The 17,308-nt window shown below is 42.9% G+C and overlaps 1 protein-coding gene across 6 annotated transcripts in view; it reads right to left on the bottom strand.

Moving 5' to 3' along the window:
* The window catches only part of BBS2 (Bardet-Biedl syndrome 2), a 305,860-nt gene that overhangs the window by 50,067 nt on the left and 238,485 nt on the right, over window positions 1-17,308 (bottom strand). For all 6 annotated transcript variants that reach the window (XM_069215826.1, XM_069215824.1, XM_069215829.1 and 3 more), the window contains 2 exons: window positions 3,265-3,396; window positions 367-504 (listed from right to left, as the gene is read on the bottom strand). In XM_069215826.1, the coding sequence (XP_069071927.1) occupies window positions 367-504; window positions 3,265-3,396 (270 nt within the window). The remainder of the gene's footprint in view (window positions 1-366; window positions 505-3,264; window positions 3,397-17,308) is intronic.

The following is a 17,308-nucleotide window of genomic DNA, read 5'->3' as shown; positions in this document are numbered from 1 at the left end:
CGACATCCTCCTCCCTGGATCTCCTTGTTTTTCTGCCAAATTTACCAGGGCCACTGGAAGCACCCCTGCTTCAAAAGTTAAATTACTTACAGTCTATGGTCTGTTCCTACATTCTTTTCTTTCACCTTACTGATTGGAACACTTGTAGAGTAGACTTCACCTTCTAACTATTTCTAACATCTTGTGCCACCTGGGAGCTACTAGGGACAACTTCCTTATGAGGTCATGGATTCACACCTCATGTTGTTAACTCTTATGATTTTGCAAGCTTTCATATAGGAAACAAGGAACAACAACTTATCAGTATAAAAAAAATGGAAATAAAAATGGTTACATTTAAAATCTCTTCGGAGACATGGAACTGACCTGTAGCAGAACTTTCTTCAATTCTTCAAAGTATTTTGGAAAGTCTGCTTCTACTTGAAGTTCTTCAATTGCCAAAAAGGATGATAATGATTGAATGATGTCACCAGCCAGATCAATGTCATCAGTATTGATAGAAATCTAAAAGATGAAACAAATAATTATTTTAAGTGGTTGTTTATTTCAATTATGGACTAACCATTAAGTCAATTTGTTGAAACTGTGTAACTAGGGATGTATAACAAACTACAGGTCTGATTCAGAGTTTGGCAGATGGGGTTACTCTTTCACAAACATGATGGATATCCTGTCCATCATATTAGGACTCAATTTTATCCTACGTAATTCGTAATACAGTGGACGGGATATCCGTCACATTTGTGACAGAGTAACCCATCCGCCAAACTCTAAATTGGCCCAACATTCTTTAACAGCCCAAACAGTAAGTCAAGTATTTTAAGGTTAGTAGGAAAACCCTTTAAGTTCAATAGAAAAAAAGCTACAATGTCTCACCTTTCTCTGATTTTACCCTAGAGATTGTTGTACCCCCACATGGGTGCCCCTGCATCATCATCTTCATTTCTCCCGGTCTGCATGCACCTTATGATGACTAAGTCCATAATGTGCACCTTATATGCTATTTAATTTAATATCACAAAATGAGTAAGCTGTTTTCTTGAACATTAGAGAGATGGAACTGTTCCACAATACTTTTAGTGAAACAATGGCTGTGATTCTCATTTAGCTTTTAATTTCTCTTTCACATTTTGGATAGCACCAATGCACTACCTTTCAGTCACAGTGCTACAGAACCCTGGAGGACTAGAGAAAATTTGGTGATAAGTAAAAATGGCAAAACACACACAAGTGAAGGGGTGTGAGGTACACCACCTTCAATTCACTGGGTGAGAGGAGCTTGGAGGAGAACAGACATGCAGGGTTTCAGGGAAGAAGTACTCACTAGGATGCTAAGACACCTGAGTTCGCGATCACTAAAAGGAGGTGGCCTGGCTAAAGTATTTTGGTCTCCGCCTTAATTTGTCGGAGCAGCTGCTGTCTCCACCGATTTAAGCACGATGAGGCTTTGCCTAACATGAAATGATAGCTTTTTTGAGCACTGAGAATGCAGGGCTGGAGCATAGAGACTTCAAAAGAAATAGACAGGAAATTGACCTTTGTATTTCACAATATTCCCCCAGCACTTCTTCTGCAATTCTGTGAAGTTAATAACCAGTTTTTGCCTTTAAACAATGGTGTTACTCTGAATTCCGCAGCTGCATTGTTGAACTGGTATTGCATGCTTTCAGGGCATCTAGCAGGAGGGTGAGTGGAGGTTTTCAGGGATGAGTGAAGTTAGTTTATATAGCCCTAAAAGAAGCCTTGAGGCTCCTGCATTGCCTCAGGCCATTATCTCACGGCCTACATTGCCCAGCCAGCTGGTCAGGTGAGCACCATGGGTAGCCTGCTGTCCACAGGGGCTCTGCCATCTGCTTTCCCATGAAGTGGGGCAGCTTGGAGTATCAACAGGCTACCAAAGAACTGTGCTGTTCAATCTACAGCATCTGTGGAGACATTTCCTCATGCGCTCCGTGGTGCTGATGACAGTACATGTGCTGTTGCATTTAGCGACTGAAGATAAAGCCAATCATATCTTTCTTCTATCTGAGCACCCTTCAAACATTAAATTAATGGTTCTCTAAACTCACTGATCCAAGACGAAAAACTGCACAGAATTACTTTCTTTGAAATCACGATGTATGGACATGCAACAATTATTTCAAATTGTTTGCAGGTGTTTTGCATTTAACTTTCCCCTTTCTGTTATGGTACTGGTAGGATGGATTTTTCCTCTGATTTCTAACTTTCTTTTTATTGTTACATTGTCAAAGAATAGTATCAGTCAGATGATGCACTTTTTAATGAGAAACGTGCTCATACTCTCAACAATAACACTGTTCCCAACGACCTTTCTCCAGTGCTTAATTTGTATATAAAAACATGCCGGTGCCGAAAGCTCTCTTCCGAACTAAGCGGCTCCTGCAATTAAGCGTACGAGCACAGAATACTGAGGCAGCGTAATCTTTAAGCCATCTCAGGCCTTTTTAGTCCATTTACAGCCAATCCCAGCCCCCTTCAGCTCACTCTTGCAGCTTTCTCCTTTCTCCCTTTGTGATGCTTTTTCGTTTTTCTCTTCCTCCCTCTTTCCATACGAGTCTTTCGCACGCAGTAAATGCTTGAGGCAGAAAAATAAGTGCCGGCCCTCAAACAAAGTGCAGGTGCTCCGCACCGGAAACAACCAGCAAAATTAAGAACTGCCTTTCTCACTGAGTAGAAGGAGGAGCTATGTATGATCAGTACATAAGCTTATGTGAACAGTAGCATCATCTAAATTGTATTCCCTGTCGTCAGCCCCATAAACTAATTGAATAGTATTAAATATTTGTATTCTTTAGGCTTACACTTCATGACCCCTTACAATTTTGCTGAAATATTTCAAATATAACATTGAGGCGCCTGAGTAGAAACCATGTCGCTGGAACTGTGCCTGAGCTAATCAATGCATGTACTCCATTTCTTTCAGCTGAGGATCCATGTGTTATCCCTAACTTGAACTCTGGATTTGCCAAGCATTGGGGGTTATTTGCAGTTCTGTGGCTGACATGAGTACTATCTTTGTGAGGGTAAACCAGCATTTTGCAGCACATAAAAGCAAGAAAGATTCTCTACAGAGAAAATATGGTTATGTGAGAAGAAACCCAGTTTGCACAAGCAATGTAATACACTTAGGTCGCTATGTAGTGAATAAGAAATAGAACAGTAAACCACATTATACGCAGAGGGCATTTAATTCAATTAATGTTTCTGAAAGATTGAAAATTGTTAAAAAGGAAGCTGCTTCACCTCTCCACTAGAGTTCATCTTAATGTAGAGCGGTCCTGCGCCACGCAGTGAAGTGAAGCAAATCTGAAATGGCACACTCTGGATCTCAGTGTCTTCTGGCAACAAGAAGTTTTGATTCAACCACATGATGACCTTTTCAAAAATAAAAAGTTTGATTAGATGCATGTTACTGAAGTAAATGCTGCAGCGGTAACAATTACAGCTGAGTTATATGTGTTTTTGTACTGGTTACATTCTATCAGAGAAGCAGAAGGTGCCTTTTGACTTATTTTTTTTTTTTTAAAGAATTGTAACTATACACAGACCCAGGGAAATGAAGGAGGTGTGATATTTGAATCGAGACAGTGAACATTATTAAACTGATTAATGCAATACACAGAAGTAGCATTAACTTTGAGGAAATTTAGAAAATGGTAAAAACATCCTCATAGTGATTTAAGTCCATGTTCTACCTCACACACAACTGGTTAGAAAGAACTCACCTTGTGCAGGCCTAGAATTATCCTTACCCTGTTGCTATATGATTCTTGTTTTTAAATCATGAAAGGTTGAAGAGTGGGATATGCTTCAATGGGGTGGCTGGGTGAGTTCTTGGAAAGAGGACAAACAAGGACAAGTGTGGCGGTAGATAGAAAAAAAGAAGAATTATTTTATGATTCAAGTGACATTCCAAGTCATGAATGGGACAATTATGTACATCTGGAGTAGCTATCTGGATATTTAACATCTAGTAGCACTGTTAAAGAGTTAAAGCCATTTCATACTGGAGCCTTTTAAGAGAGCTGCTAAAGGATTTTCAGCTCCAGAAGAAAAGTGTCACCTCTTGCCTCAGTAAGTGAGGACATATCAGAGGCTGAGATAAAGAAGGAGGGACCGGAACCTCAATTGGTATCTGAGGTGGTTTGTCCCCTAAGGTTAGGGTACCGGAACTGAAGATGGCTGTGCAATTGTGTTATCTTGAGCAGTCAGGATAGAGATTACATCCTTAGCAGAAGGTTGACCCAAGACTGGAGATGGATGATGGAAAAGGTACTCAACTGTAATCCTGGTTCTCTTCCAGGACAAGCCTCGTAAAATTCATAGGCAATGAATTGCCCCAGCCATGAGCAGGGATCCTGGAGCACTTTAAAAAGTATACATACATGTATGACAAGAATTTGTACCATAATACTTTATAGGTATGTTTTCAGCCCAAAGAAGACTAAAAATGGTCAGATTTCATTGAGTGTTCGTTTAAAAAGGAGCCAATTGCATATCTATGCGTCACAATAAAAAGTTGACCATAGAACATCTTTCATGAACCTTTTTTAAAGGGGAATATAATACTTTGTTAGCCAACAGGCTGCAATGCAAAACAAAGCATAGAAAACTTGTGCTGTCCCTTTAAGAACCTCACAGTATCCCCTGTATCCAATCATGCCTCACAGGTGACAGTTAAGTCAGGTCATTTTTATGAAAATTAGGAATCCTGGGTGAAGCAGTTGTTGAGAGCTATGTGGTAGCAGCCTTTCCCTGCATAGAATGCTTTGGGCCAACCAGGTAGGGGTTTCTTTGGTATCAGGTAAGAAAGAAGTATGTATCTAAAGCCATCTAGAAACAGATGGTTTGGAAGAAGGCAAGCCTGTACAAGTACCATCATTTATGAAAAGACGGCCTGGCTGTCTTATATCCTTGGTTTTGTCCATATAAAATTTCAGGGCTCAATGTCCAGTGAATGAAAGGATTCTTCTGCTGGCTTTGATGGATTAGGAAAAAGTGGATAACAAAACAGTTTGGTTAGGGTGGAAATCCAAGTACATCTTAGGGGGAAAACTGGGGTGTGTTCTCATAACCATTCTATTACTATGGAATAGGTGGCACATAGAGCCTGAATCTCACTCTACGTGCATAGGTAATAGCAACAAGGAAAGCTGGTTTCAATGCAAGATGTTGTAAAATGGCTTTGTGTATGGGTTCAAATAAGGGTCCCATCAGTTTAGAGAGCACAATGTTAAGTTCCCCAGGAGGAGAAATGGGCTTGACTGGTGGAAAAAAACTTTTTAATACCTTCTAGAAAATCTTTAATCACAGGTATTTTTTAAAAAAAGTTTTGTGATGGAGACTTCCTGTTGGCAGTTCTAGCTACAAGGTGAACTTTAGTAGAAGAAAAATGTAAACCATACCTTGCTAGATGAAGAAGATATGGTATCAGTAGGAAGAATTATGGCTGTTCTGGATGCACAGAATCAAAAAATCTTCCAACTGAAGGTGTATGATTTTCTTGTGGAAAGACGTTTGGCTTCTCTTAGAATGTTAATATACTCTTCTGGAAGACCTAGATGACCATACTGCAGGAATTCAGGAGCCATGCCGCTAAGTTCTGTTACAGAAGGTTGAGGAGAAGAATCTGGCCCCCAAACTTGTACAGGAGATCCTGTCTGAACAGAAATCTCTTGCGTGGTCGCTCCGATAGGTGAAGAAGGTCTGCGAACCATCGCTGATGACGCCATTTCGGTGTAATCATTATCATCCTGGTTGTGGTCCGATAAAATTTGAAATTAGGGGAATTAGTGGAAATGCGCAAAGAAAGTTCTTCGACCAGTCTATCAAAAAGAGCATTCCCCTTAGTTCCTGACTGATAATATCTAGAAGCGTAGTCTGGGCATTTTCTGTTTATGTCGGCAAATATGTTTATTTGAGTATATCCCCATTCTTGGACAATGTATTCCACAACTTTGTTATTTAGTACACCCTCGTGATTATCTTGGAAGCTTCAACTGAGGGTGTCTGCTTCCTTGTTTTGAACATCTGGGAAATGGATAGCTATAATTGCCAAGTGTCTTGCAACAAGCAACTTTCATATGGCTTGTGAATCTAGGGAGAGAGTTCTCAAATGCACCCTTCATTTCTTGGTCACGGAATGCATTGTTGTCATATTGTCAGTCTGAACAAGCACAGAGTCGTTTTGATTGGTGGAAGGAAAGATTTTAAAGACAGATGAACAGCTTTCAACTCTACCAGGTTGGTGTGGTAAGGCTTCTCTTTGTGTGACTATAGTGCCTGGGTTCTTAAATGGCCCAAGTATGCTCCTCATCCTTGCAGGGGTGCATCTGTGATTAGAGTCTGAGCTGGGAGATCCTCATGGAATTAGTTCCCTTTCACCAGATTTGGCCCACCATGGAAGTGACTCGATGGCAGACTGTAACATAGTCAATTTCTTCTCTTAACTATTCGAGAACATGTTCCACTGGTGCTTCAGACATTGCTGTAAGGGTCTCATGTGGAGTCTGGCATGAGGTACTAGAAAACAGCAGGAGGAGTTTGACCCCAGCAGAGATGAAATCTGTCAAGCCGTTAGATGATGAGTGAGGAGCAGAGTGAGACATTTCAGTTGGACTGATAAGTCTCTCCTCCAAAGAATACACTTTTTTGGACCACATATTTTTATAGCACTCAGATAATGAATGTTTTGAACTGGGAAGTTTGTAGATTTTCTGAAGTTCACTTAAAGACTTAACCTGGTGGGGAGTGTGGAAACATACTTGAAAATGGATGTGTTTCTTTTTTAGAATGTTCCTTTTATGAGCCAATCATCTAGGTCAGGGTAGACATATGTTTTTTGTTTTTTCAGATGTGCTGGGATGATGGCCATACATTTTGCAAATGTTCAGGGAGCTGACTTCAGTCGGAATATGCCTTGCACCTCCTGTGAACCTTAAAAACGTCTGATGCAATTTTTTTATTTTTATAACTGGGGTGTGGATGTAGGTATCTTGAAGATATATTGCACACATCCAACCCCCTTGATTTAATGGAGGGGAAAACCGATGGAATGCAAGCATTCTGCTTTTTTTCTTTTTTTAGGTACTTGTCCAGTACCCAAAGGTCGAGAATGGGCCTGGGTTACTGTTTTAGTCCTTTTTCCTGAACCAAGAAGTATTGGGAATACATTCCCGATACTTTTTGGTATGAGGGAACAAACTACACTGCATAAAATGTTCAACTCCTTCTGTAAAAGATGTTGTTGATAAGACAATGTTTTGGTTAGAGGAAGAGATGGAGGAGGAGACTTAAAACAAAGAGAATAGCCATTCTGAACAATGAGACTTGAAACAAAGAGATTAGCCATTCTGAACAATATTCAGAACCTGTCTGAAGTTATCCACAGCATCTCTGAAAAGTGTGTTATAATTCTTCCTCCCACCGGAGTGGCTGACGGATCTAGGAAAGACATAGCTCACTGTTCGGTAGGCATTTTTCCTGGTGCTGATGTTTACCCCCTATACCTCTGGAGGATCAGCATTGACAGTATGACTGTTGTTTGCTGATGATGAGACCAGTGGGGGATTTGAACTCTCCGAGGACAGTAGCGCCTGTCATGAGTCAAGTATCGCTTTCTTAAATAATTTTTTCTTTTCAAGGCCCACAGCTTTTCAGGTATCCAATTCAGCCTTCATTCGTGAAATTTCTTGAGAATCACAGGTTCAGCATTCTAGTCTGTGGTTCTTGTTTTAGACCTGTTAGAATAAGCAATTAATTCTCCTAGCACAAATACCATGGCACCAACCATGGGCGGATGAATCTGGAATGTCAGCAGCTGAACCAGGGATCTGATATGATACCAGCATCCCCTTATTAACGTCCTCCTTAGGAAGTTTATATGTAAACCTTTGTAGGGAGTCCCAAAGTGCTTTATCATAGCTCCCTAAAAGAGCATTAGCACTTTCTGCTTTCATTGTAGAAACCGAAGTCCCACACATTTTCTTCCCACTTAGTCTATTCTTTTGCTCTCCTTATCCGATAGTACAGAAGACGGTGGTACTACTTTGTGTGACTTCCTTGCTGCAAGCACAGTTACTTAATCCGGTGGTGGATCTGCCCGAGCAAGAAGGGATCTTGATCATGAGGCATATACTTCTTCAAAAGCCTAGATGGCGCCACCCTTATAGATGCAGGTGTCCGGCATAACTGCATTGCAGTCTCAAGAAGTCCCGGGACCAGAGGGAGGAGAGGTCTTGATGACGTTTTTTGACGCACGGTCTGAAAGATGGCAGATCTAAATAAGGTGGGAGCTGGCACAGGAGTGTACAGCTTTGTTGCACCTCTTACAAGCACCTCATTAAAAGTTGTCAAGTCATCAACTGAAGAAACCCTTGGTGGAGGTGTGTTAGCGTGAGTCTGAGAATAATCTCTGATGGAAGATCTTGAGGTTGTTGTCCATGAGGGAGACTGTCCCCTGCGTCAGGATAGTGACCTTCTGTGAAGGCCTGCAATGTATTTTTTTTATAAAAAATATCTGTATTGTTTTTAATTGGCGCAGAGTATCACATACGATTCCCTCGGACATACTGTCCAAGATCATCACAGAATAGGGAGTCGCCTTACCTGGTGGATCCACACCCTCCATTTCATCACCTTTACCCCCCCCCCCCCCCCCCCCCCCCCCCCCGGCCAATATAGGTCTTTGTCTTCTTTCCACCTTCCCATCTCATGTCCCTCAAGAGTCCCCACTGTCTCTAGACAGACAGGCCTCTCATCCAAACCATAATACATTCTCCGTTTCCTATACCTTCTTAAAATTCCTGGGACATCCTCTGCTATCGTACACCACCCTTTCTCCTTTTATGTACACATTCATTACCACCTTACATTTGTAAATTTTAGAAATCTGTTGCTTTCCCAACATCTGTGCTATATCCCTTTTGTCACTATAAAACCTAGCATGCAAAAACTCAATGTGGCCCTAGATATATCAGCATCACTGGGTATTCCCAATTTCACTAGTTGGGGTATCCCAGAGATTTCCAACTCCCATATCTTTTCTAGTTCCCAAAGGATCATCCCCCTAGTACGGTGTAAGTTTGGAGCTTCCCCATATAGTGTGTAGGAATGTGCCCTCCTCTGAGGTGCATCGTAAGTAATTAGGGTTCTCAACTCTTCCCATCTTAAACAGTTTACTCCTATTATAATAGATACAATTAAGTGTTTTCAGCTGTATCAGGCTCAGCTTCACTTTAATTGCCACTTTCTTTAGATGCATCAGAGCAGCCTCCCAATCTAAATCTTCCACATTGCCTACCTCACTCTCCCATCTGGCCCTTAATGTTTGCAGGTTGTCTGGTGTGTCTTAATGATGGTGGGGTGTAGTTGTTAGACTATGTTTTGGGTGATCTTGCCCCTCATAACCCAGCTCTCAAGGGGACTGTGCTCTCGGATCTCGGCCCACTGCAGCTTTAGCACATAGCATGTGGGTCAATTGTGCACATGTATATTGTTGGGTGGGTGTCAAATGACTTCTTCCTGCAGCACTTCAAATGCCTTGAATTCACCTCCCTTAATCATAACTCATACGAGTTCCAATCAGGCAAACCCAGACAACCATCTGATCTCTGAGTGTTTCTCCCTTACATAAGGGTGTCACCAACATTATCTTCCACCAACATCCTACTGCTTTGGTGGCATCATCCCATACATTCAGCGTGGCTTTACTAGGGGTGCGACCGTCCTTCTTATCCCACCTACCATATAGTTAGTGAATGTATGTCCTTGGAGTCATCTTGTCACTCTAGTCAGGAGGTAAGCATGCTATGTGGCGCAACCTCCCACTCATTAATGATGTGCAGTTGAGTTGCCCTATAGTACTCGGACATCCGGGAAGGCAATGACTCTATTTTACCATGACCTATAGCGGGTTTGTAGTGCTCTCCTGGAGGCTTTGTTGTTCCAGAGCAATCTCTGCAACTTTTTTATCTATATTGCCGAAATACCCCCTTCGAGGCGCCAGTTGGGTATTTTGCATTAGATATGAGAACTTGGGGAGAGCTATCATTTTATATAGAGCAGCTCAGCCCAGAAGCATAAGTGGCAAAGTACACCATCAGCTCATGTCTTCCCAGAATGTCTCTAACAATCTATTTGGGTTCTGCCTCTGAAATGCCCTCGATCCCCAGGCACCTGAAGCCTGTCTCTGCAACTTTAAGTTCCGACTCAACTCGTTGGACAGTCGCCCATTTTGTAAAGACTTGACGTGTCCCAGTTTATCCAGTAGCCAGAATACCGTTCAAAATTGCAGAAGACTGACAATATTGCGGGGGTAGTTATGACTGCATCACTGACAGAACAAAATGTCATCTGCATAGTGTCAGATTTTTCTCTGACTCGCCACTGACCTCTGGGAATCCCCTAATATAAACTCTGTAGCAGATCCAGGATGACAGGAGCTCCAAAAAGAGTGCAAACAATAGTGGGGAGAATGGGCAATGGAGCTGAAACGCTTTTTACGCGTCCAGTGACAGAATAGCCGTAAGTGTTGTGTCGCCATGAATGTCCGCTAGCCTGGAGTGCAAACGTCGCAAGTTCAGATGTGTTGCACTCCATGGCATGAACCCTATCTTGTTCTCGTAGTAATGACCCTCGCCATCCTCAATGCCAATATCTTGGTCAGTATTTGCTTTTAGTATTTATTAGACCTGACATGCCTTAGAGTGGTCACCCCTAACTTTTTGCCTGCCTCCCTCCACTTTTTGGACCCTGTTTTGCTGGCTTTTAGACTCTGCGCACTTTACCACTGCTAACCAGTGCTAAAGTGCATATGCTCTCTCCTTTTTTAAACATGGTAACTTTGGATCATACCTGATTGGACTATTTAATTTACTTATAAGTCCCTAGTAATGTGCACTATATGTGCCTAGTGCCTGTAGATTAAATGCTACTAGTGGGCCTGCAGCACTGGTTGTGCCACCCACTTAAGTAGCCCCCTTAACCTTGTCTCAGGCCTGCCATTCCAAGGCCTGTGTGTGCAGTTTCACTGCCACTTCGACTTGGCATTTAAAAGTACTTGCCAAGCCTAGAACTCCCCTTTTTCTACATATAAGTCACCCCTAATGTGTGCCCTAAGTAACCCCTAGAGCAGGTGCTGTGTGGGTAAAAGGCAGGACATGTACCTGTGTAGTTATACGTCCTGGTAGTGTAAAATTCCTAAATTCGTTTTTACACTACTGTGAGGCCTGCTCCCTTCATAGGTTAACATTGGGGCTGCCCTCATACATTATTGAAGTGGCAGCTGCTGATCTGAAAGGAGTAGGAAGGTCATATTTAGTATGGCCAGAATGGTAATACAAAATCCTGCTGACTGGTGAAGTCAGATTTAATATTACTGTTCTAGAAATGCCACTTTTAGAAAGTGAGCATTTCTTTTCACTTAAATCTTTCTGTGCCTTACAATCCACGTCTGGCTGGGCTTGGTTGACAGCTCCTTGTGCATTCACTCAGACACACCCCAAACACAGGGTACTCAGCCTCACTTGCATACATCTGCATTTTGAATGGGTCTTCCTGGGCTGGGAGGGTGGAGGGCCTGCTCTCACACAAAGGACTGCCACACCCCCTACTGGGACCCTGGCAGACAGGATTGAACTGAAAGGGGACCTGGTGCACTTCTTAGCCACTCTTTGAAGTCTCCCCCACTTCAAAGGCACATTTGGGTATAAAACAGGGCCTCTGCCCTACCTCAGACACTTGCTGGAGAAGAAACCTGAACCAGAAACTACATCCTGCCAAGAAGAACTGCCTGGCTGCTCAAAGGACTCACCTGTCTGCTTTCTACAAAGGACTGCTGCCTTGCTGTTGGCCTGCTGCCTTGCTGAACTCTTGTCTGGCTGTGAAAGTGCTCTGCTGGGGAGAAATCGACGCACACACCATTTTTCCACGTATCTCTTCTTCTGCGGCCCTCTGAGGAGATTTTCCACTCCAAACCAGGTACTTTGTGCTTGAAAGAGACTTTGTTTGTTTTTTAAAGACGTAAGACACTTTGGTGGTCATTCTGACCCTGGCGGTCTTTGACCGCCAGGGCGGAGGACCGCGGGAGCACTGCCGACAGGCCGGCGGTGCTCCAATGGGGATTCCGACCGCGGCGGTAAAGCCACGGTCGGACCGCCGCCCCATTGAATCCTCCGCGGCGGCGCAGCTTGCTGCACCGCCGCGGGGATTCCGACCCCCCCTACCGCCATCCAGATCCCGGCGGTCGGACCGCCGAGATCCGGATGGCGGTAGGGGGGGTCGCGGGGCCCCTGGGGGCCCCTGCAGTGCCCATGCCACTGGCATGGGCATTGCAGGGGCCCCCGTAAGAGGGCCCCTACATGTATTTCACTGTCTGCTGCGCAGACAGTGAAATACGCACAGCTTCCACTCCGCCGGCTCGATTCCGAGCCGGCTTCATCGTGGAAGCCTCTTTCCCGCTGGGCTGGCTGGCGGTCTGAAGGCGACCGCCCGCCAGCCCAGCGGGAAAGTCAGAATTACCGCCGCAGTCTTTCGACCGCGGAACGGTAACCTGACGGCGGGACTTTGGCGGGCGGGCTCCGCCGCCCGCCAAGGTCAGAATGAGGGCCTTTATATCACTTTTCAGTGATATCTTTACAAATTCACATTGCAACTTTATTCGTTTTGACCTACAATTATCCTGATAAATATTATATATTTTTCTAAACACTGTGTGGTGTATTTTTGTGGTGGTATTGTATGATTTATTGCACAAATACTTTACACATTGCCTTCTAAGTTAAGCCTGACTGCTCGTGCCAAGCTACCAGAGGGTGGGCACAGGCTAATTTTGGATTGTGTGTGACTTACCCTGACTAGAGTGAGGGTTCTTGCTTGGACAGAGGGTAACCTGACTGCCAACCAAAAACCCAATTTCTAACAGTATTGAGCAATGAAATGGAACGGTATGAGGTGCAATCTTCTCGGGCTGGTTAGTTTTATGAAGTTCCACTATGACAGCGAGCTGGAAATTAGGCAGGAGTTTCCCCAACATCCTGGATGGCATGACACAGCTTCCTCAGATGTAGCACTAGGCGCTTAAACATTTTGAGCAGGAAGCCACTGGGCCCCGGTGTTTTCCCAGATTTCATGTTTGCCAGTGCTTCTTCTATCTCTGTAATGGTCATGACGGATTTTAACACCTACCGGTCTAATTTTACCAGTTGCAGTACCTTGATTGTTCCCAGGAAGTTTTAGATGTCCTGCCTGAATTGTCCCATCTGTGCAGAGTGAAACTTACTAAAGTATCATGCAAATTATTGCGCTACATTCACATCAGATCGAACCAGGACTACTTCCCCCGGTGAATCTCAGCCACCCATCTCACTTCCTGTTCCCCTTCTGCACAGCCAAGCTAACAGACAGCTCGCCTCATCCCCCGTTTTTTAATTTTTTTATTTATTTTTTTGAGTTTTTTTCTGTATCGAGAAATCATGGTCTTGTGCAGCCTTTCCGGTAATGTTACAGAGATGACGCAGGTAGCGACTAGTTTCATGTAAGTTTCCAGGGTCCCCTTACCCATCCAGTCTTTTTCCAACTCTGTCAGGTCACATTCCTGCTGATCCTTAGCTTTCCATTGTATTGCCACTATATTCTGGACTGAAACCCTAATCAGAGTTTTATATGTCTCCCATAATATCACTGGGGAGTCTGCTGACACCTCATTCTTCCTGTAGCAGTGTTGACTATCTACCTGTAGTGTTCTGTCTTTGTCCTGGCATGTTCATGCCTCTAACCCCACTGGCGCTTGTTATTATGCCTAGGTGTACCCAGGGTGCCCTGCACTAAGGAGTGGTCAGGTATAACCCTGGCCAAATAATCCACCCTATCCACCCAATGGAACTCATTTTCCAGCAGGAATATACAGTCAAAATAGGACAATGACATATGAGTCTCCGAGTGGAAGGAATATTATTTGTCAGTTGGGTACATTTCCCTCCATACGTCTACTGGCCCCAAGGTATATGCAAAGAGGGCCAGACCTGTGTGATCCTGTTGTGTCTATGAAGACTATCTGTCCATGTATCTGTGCATCACATTGTTATAAAGTCTCCAACCACAACGTGAATGATTGGGTCTGCTTCCAGTAAGTGAGGTCCCACTTCATCCAGGGTTTAACTCTGCAATTTGAGGAAGAGTTTACAATCACCAGAAGGAGACTTCTCCTATTCCTAGTCCCCTGCACTGCCACGTAACATCCTTTGGGGGTCTATCCATTTTTTGGTTATGTAAAAGAGGAGGGTACTTTGTGGCCATACTCACCACTTCTATGGACCCTCCCATATATCCCACATGTACTAACAGCATGCACTTGCCTCTGTAGAGGCATCTGCAGTTAGTCCCCAGAGGGTACGTCTCTCGTAGCAGCACAAACTCAGGGGAGTTTCTCTGCAGGTACTGTTCTACCACTTGCCTCTTAGCCAGAGCTCTGGCCACGTCAACTGCAGTTCTCTGGGCCTCGCCGTGCCTCAGCTTTTTCCAGCAGCTCCACCACCTCTCTATTCTCCACAATCTCTCTGAGGCCCTCAAGCCAAAGGCCATCCTCTCTCCATGCTGTGGCTCGGCACCCTTGACCGGCAGTGTCCTCCAGGCAGTGTCCTCCAGGCAGATATCCCGATCAGAAAATTTTAAGGTATATATATTTCACACTACACAGAAATTAAATGCCTAACTGATTCCTGCAGGGCATTATAAGATGATGATGTCTTCTAAAGTTCTTAAATGTGTAGAGTCTGTTCTAAGTGTGTGTTGGGTCATCATGTCCTGCTTTTATTTTCCCGTTGAAACATTACTCATAAGCAGTGTTTCTGCCAAATGTACTTTGTTTGCAATTTGTCTTATTGTTTGCAAATAGTTAAATCATATAAATCAGTATCCCAAGAAGAACTGTGACTTCAGAAAGTGTGCATACATATTGATACTACAAATTCCACTACTTTATTCCCTATCCAAGTAATAGCTTCAGATTTAAGTACCTTACAAAAGGATTTATTTGTGGTAAAATGAGACAGGCTAAAAGGTAATGGCAGTCTGACAGCACCTAGCAACTTACAGTGGAACCTTATTACACAAACATTCTCTGTGGTATGACTAGGCTTTCTTTTTAACTAAGATAGAAAATCAATTAGAACAGCTAGCCTTTTGAATGATTTGCTGTCTCAGTTCATCAAAAAAAGGACTTTAACAATTTTCTGGCAAAAACAACCCTTTGACTTCGGCTGGTGGGACTGATGCTAATTCAAATCCTAGTATTGGTAAAGAATCAATCTGTAACAGTGCTTTAGGAAAGTCATGGATGCAAGAGGCCATAAGACCCAGGAGTCTTTGTAACCAGCACATTCTGCTGTTGCAGTAAGAGGGATGAAATGCAGAATGGTTTGCTTTATGGTCAGAACTCTGACAGGTTGTGGAAAAGCTAGGCACACAAAATAATCTGTTATTGTTCCTGCATGCTACAAGCTTCTGTGATGACACTGGACTTAAAGTCACAAGTTGCAAACAAGGACTCTGTCCACTAGGTAATCATTAAGGAAAAGGAAATGGGTATTCAGGGAGGCAGGGATTAGCAGCCATGACTGGGAGAACGTTCCTAAATAATTAAATAGCCGAGTTTAAAATAAAGGGTTATCATTTGGACTGATTATGTCTGATGGCAAACTTCCAATATCTCAATGAATATCCAAGAGTTGACTATGGAATTTTCTCAGTCCAAAGATATATGTCATCTATTCTTCCCTCTCCTTAACCTCAAAGAGTTATGCAGTCAACAACATGTGGAACCATTCTACAGGGAAAAACTGTATCAGGTTGTATCTTCGATGACAAGAAGGAGGGACTAAAATATAAAAATTTTTAAAGCACAGCCCTCCCTAACATTTTCCAGCAGGCACTAGTCCTGGGAAACAAATGCACAATGATGGTGAAGAGAGGCGGCACCCTCACCTACTAGGGCTGCAAATGTATGGGTTCTCCAAGGAGCTTTAAACAAAGGGCTTGAGCTTCAATTGCAGAAGATGAAACTAACGTTGGTTTGGAATGAAGTCAACATTATTTATCAGTCATTCTTTATTCCTTTTCAGTTATTGCCTGGCTTTAAGAACCTTTCAGAAGTGAGAAGGCTGGTAGGAACTGTGTTTTTGATGTTTTGTGAGAGTTGTGCGAATAGCACTCACATTTTGCTGTTACAACTTCAGTTTTGCACTTCTGACAGACCTTGCCTGTAGATGGAGAATAAATATTTTCACTTTAAAAAAGTAAGCCCATAACTTTATCCTGGATGCCCTTGAGTAATACGGAAGTATGTCATCAAGTAGGGCATTTTGTGCACACATTGCTATTTAAGGGCCCGCTATGTCTGTATTTCTAGTTGCTGTGAAGCTACTTCTTTTCCCCCTGAAAACAGAAAAAGTAATTCCTATGTGGCATACAAGTACATAACCCTTACAAACATTTCTGTCTTTTTCTACTTATATAGGATATAAAAGGCCATTTTGATATGGTGTCAGGAGAGACAGGAATTTTGTTAAGATGTTTCTGTTGGAATTGCCTTCCATTCATCTCCTTATCTAGAAGCTATGGGGAAGTGAAGGAGCTTTGTTTCGTTTACAGACTGCTGCTAACAATAGCAAAATGAGGCAGCAAGTTGTCCATAACAGATCAGGATTCACCCTTGTTTTTTTTTGGTACCATACCTATACATTGTTCAGTTATAGAGGATTTCATTACTCAAAAATGGCTTCATTGGAGTAGAAGAGCTTTGAAAACAATCCAGACATGGCAAGCTTAAAATGATGAAGGTGGCTTAGTCACTACAGCATGAAATGTAAAAGTAGGATGAAAGGGTTCATCATCTGTTCTAATCATGTGAATCTGTTTCAGTATACAAGTTTGTATTCTTTGGTAGTGCAGGACAAGATTAATAAGCAGTGTCAGTCAAACATATAGCAAAACTCAGTCATGACTTTCTTCTAACCTTGAAACAAAAAATGTTGGAATGAGGGTATACATATGGTGTGGCCCTTGCCAACATACCAAAACGTTCCCCTTCAAATTTTACACTTAGAGCTGGGAATACTGGATGATCTCTAAAATATGTAGCAGTAATGGGAATGGTAAGTACTTGCACTCAAACCCCAGATAATAATTGAAGAGAAGGTGGTGCAGATGCTTGGGTCTGTATTGTTGTTGACTTTAGACGAGAACGGTGTATGAAATGAGTTATACTGGAATAATCAGAGTCCACTATCTT

The sequence above is a fragment of the Pleurodeles waltl genome, chromosome 12 (assembly GCF_031143425.1).
Source record: "Pleurodeles waltl isolate 20211129_DDA chromosome 12, aPleWal1.hap1.20221129, whole genome shotgun sequence".
Taxonomy (NCBI): domain Eukaryota; kingdom Metazoa; phylum Chordata; class Amphibia; order Caudata; family Salamandridae; genus Pleurodeles; species Pleurodeles waltl.
The sequence above is the reverse complement of the archived record's forward strand: the minus strand, read 5'-3'. Positions and strand labels throughout refer to the sequence as shown.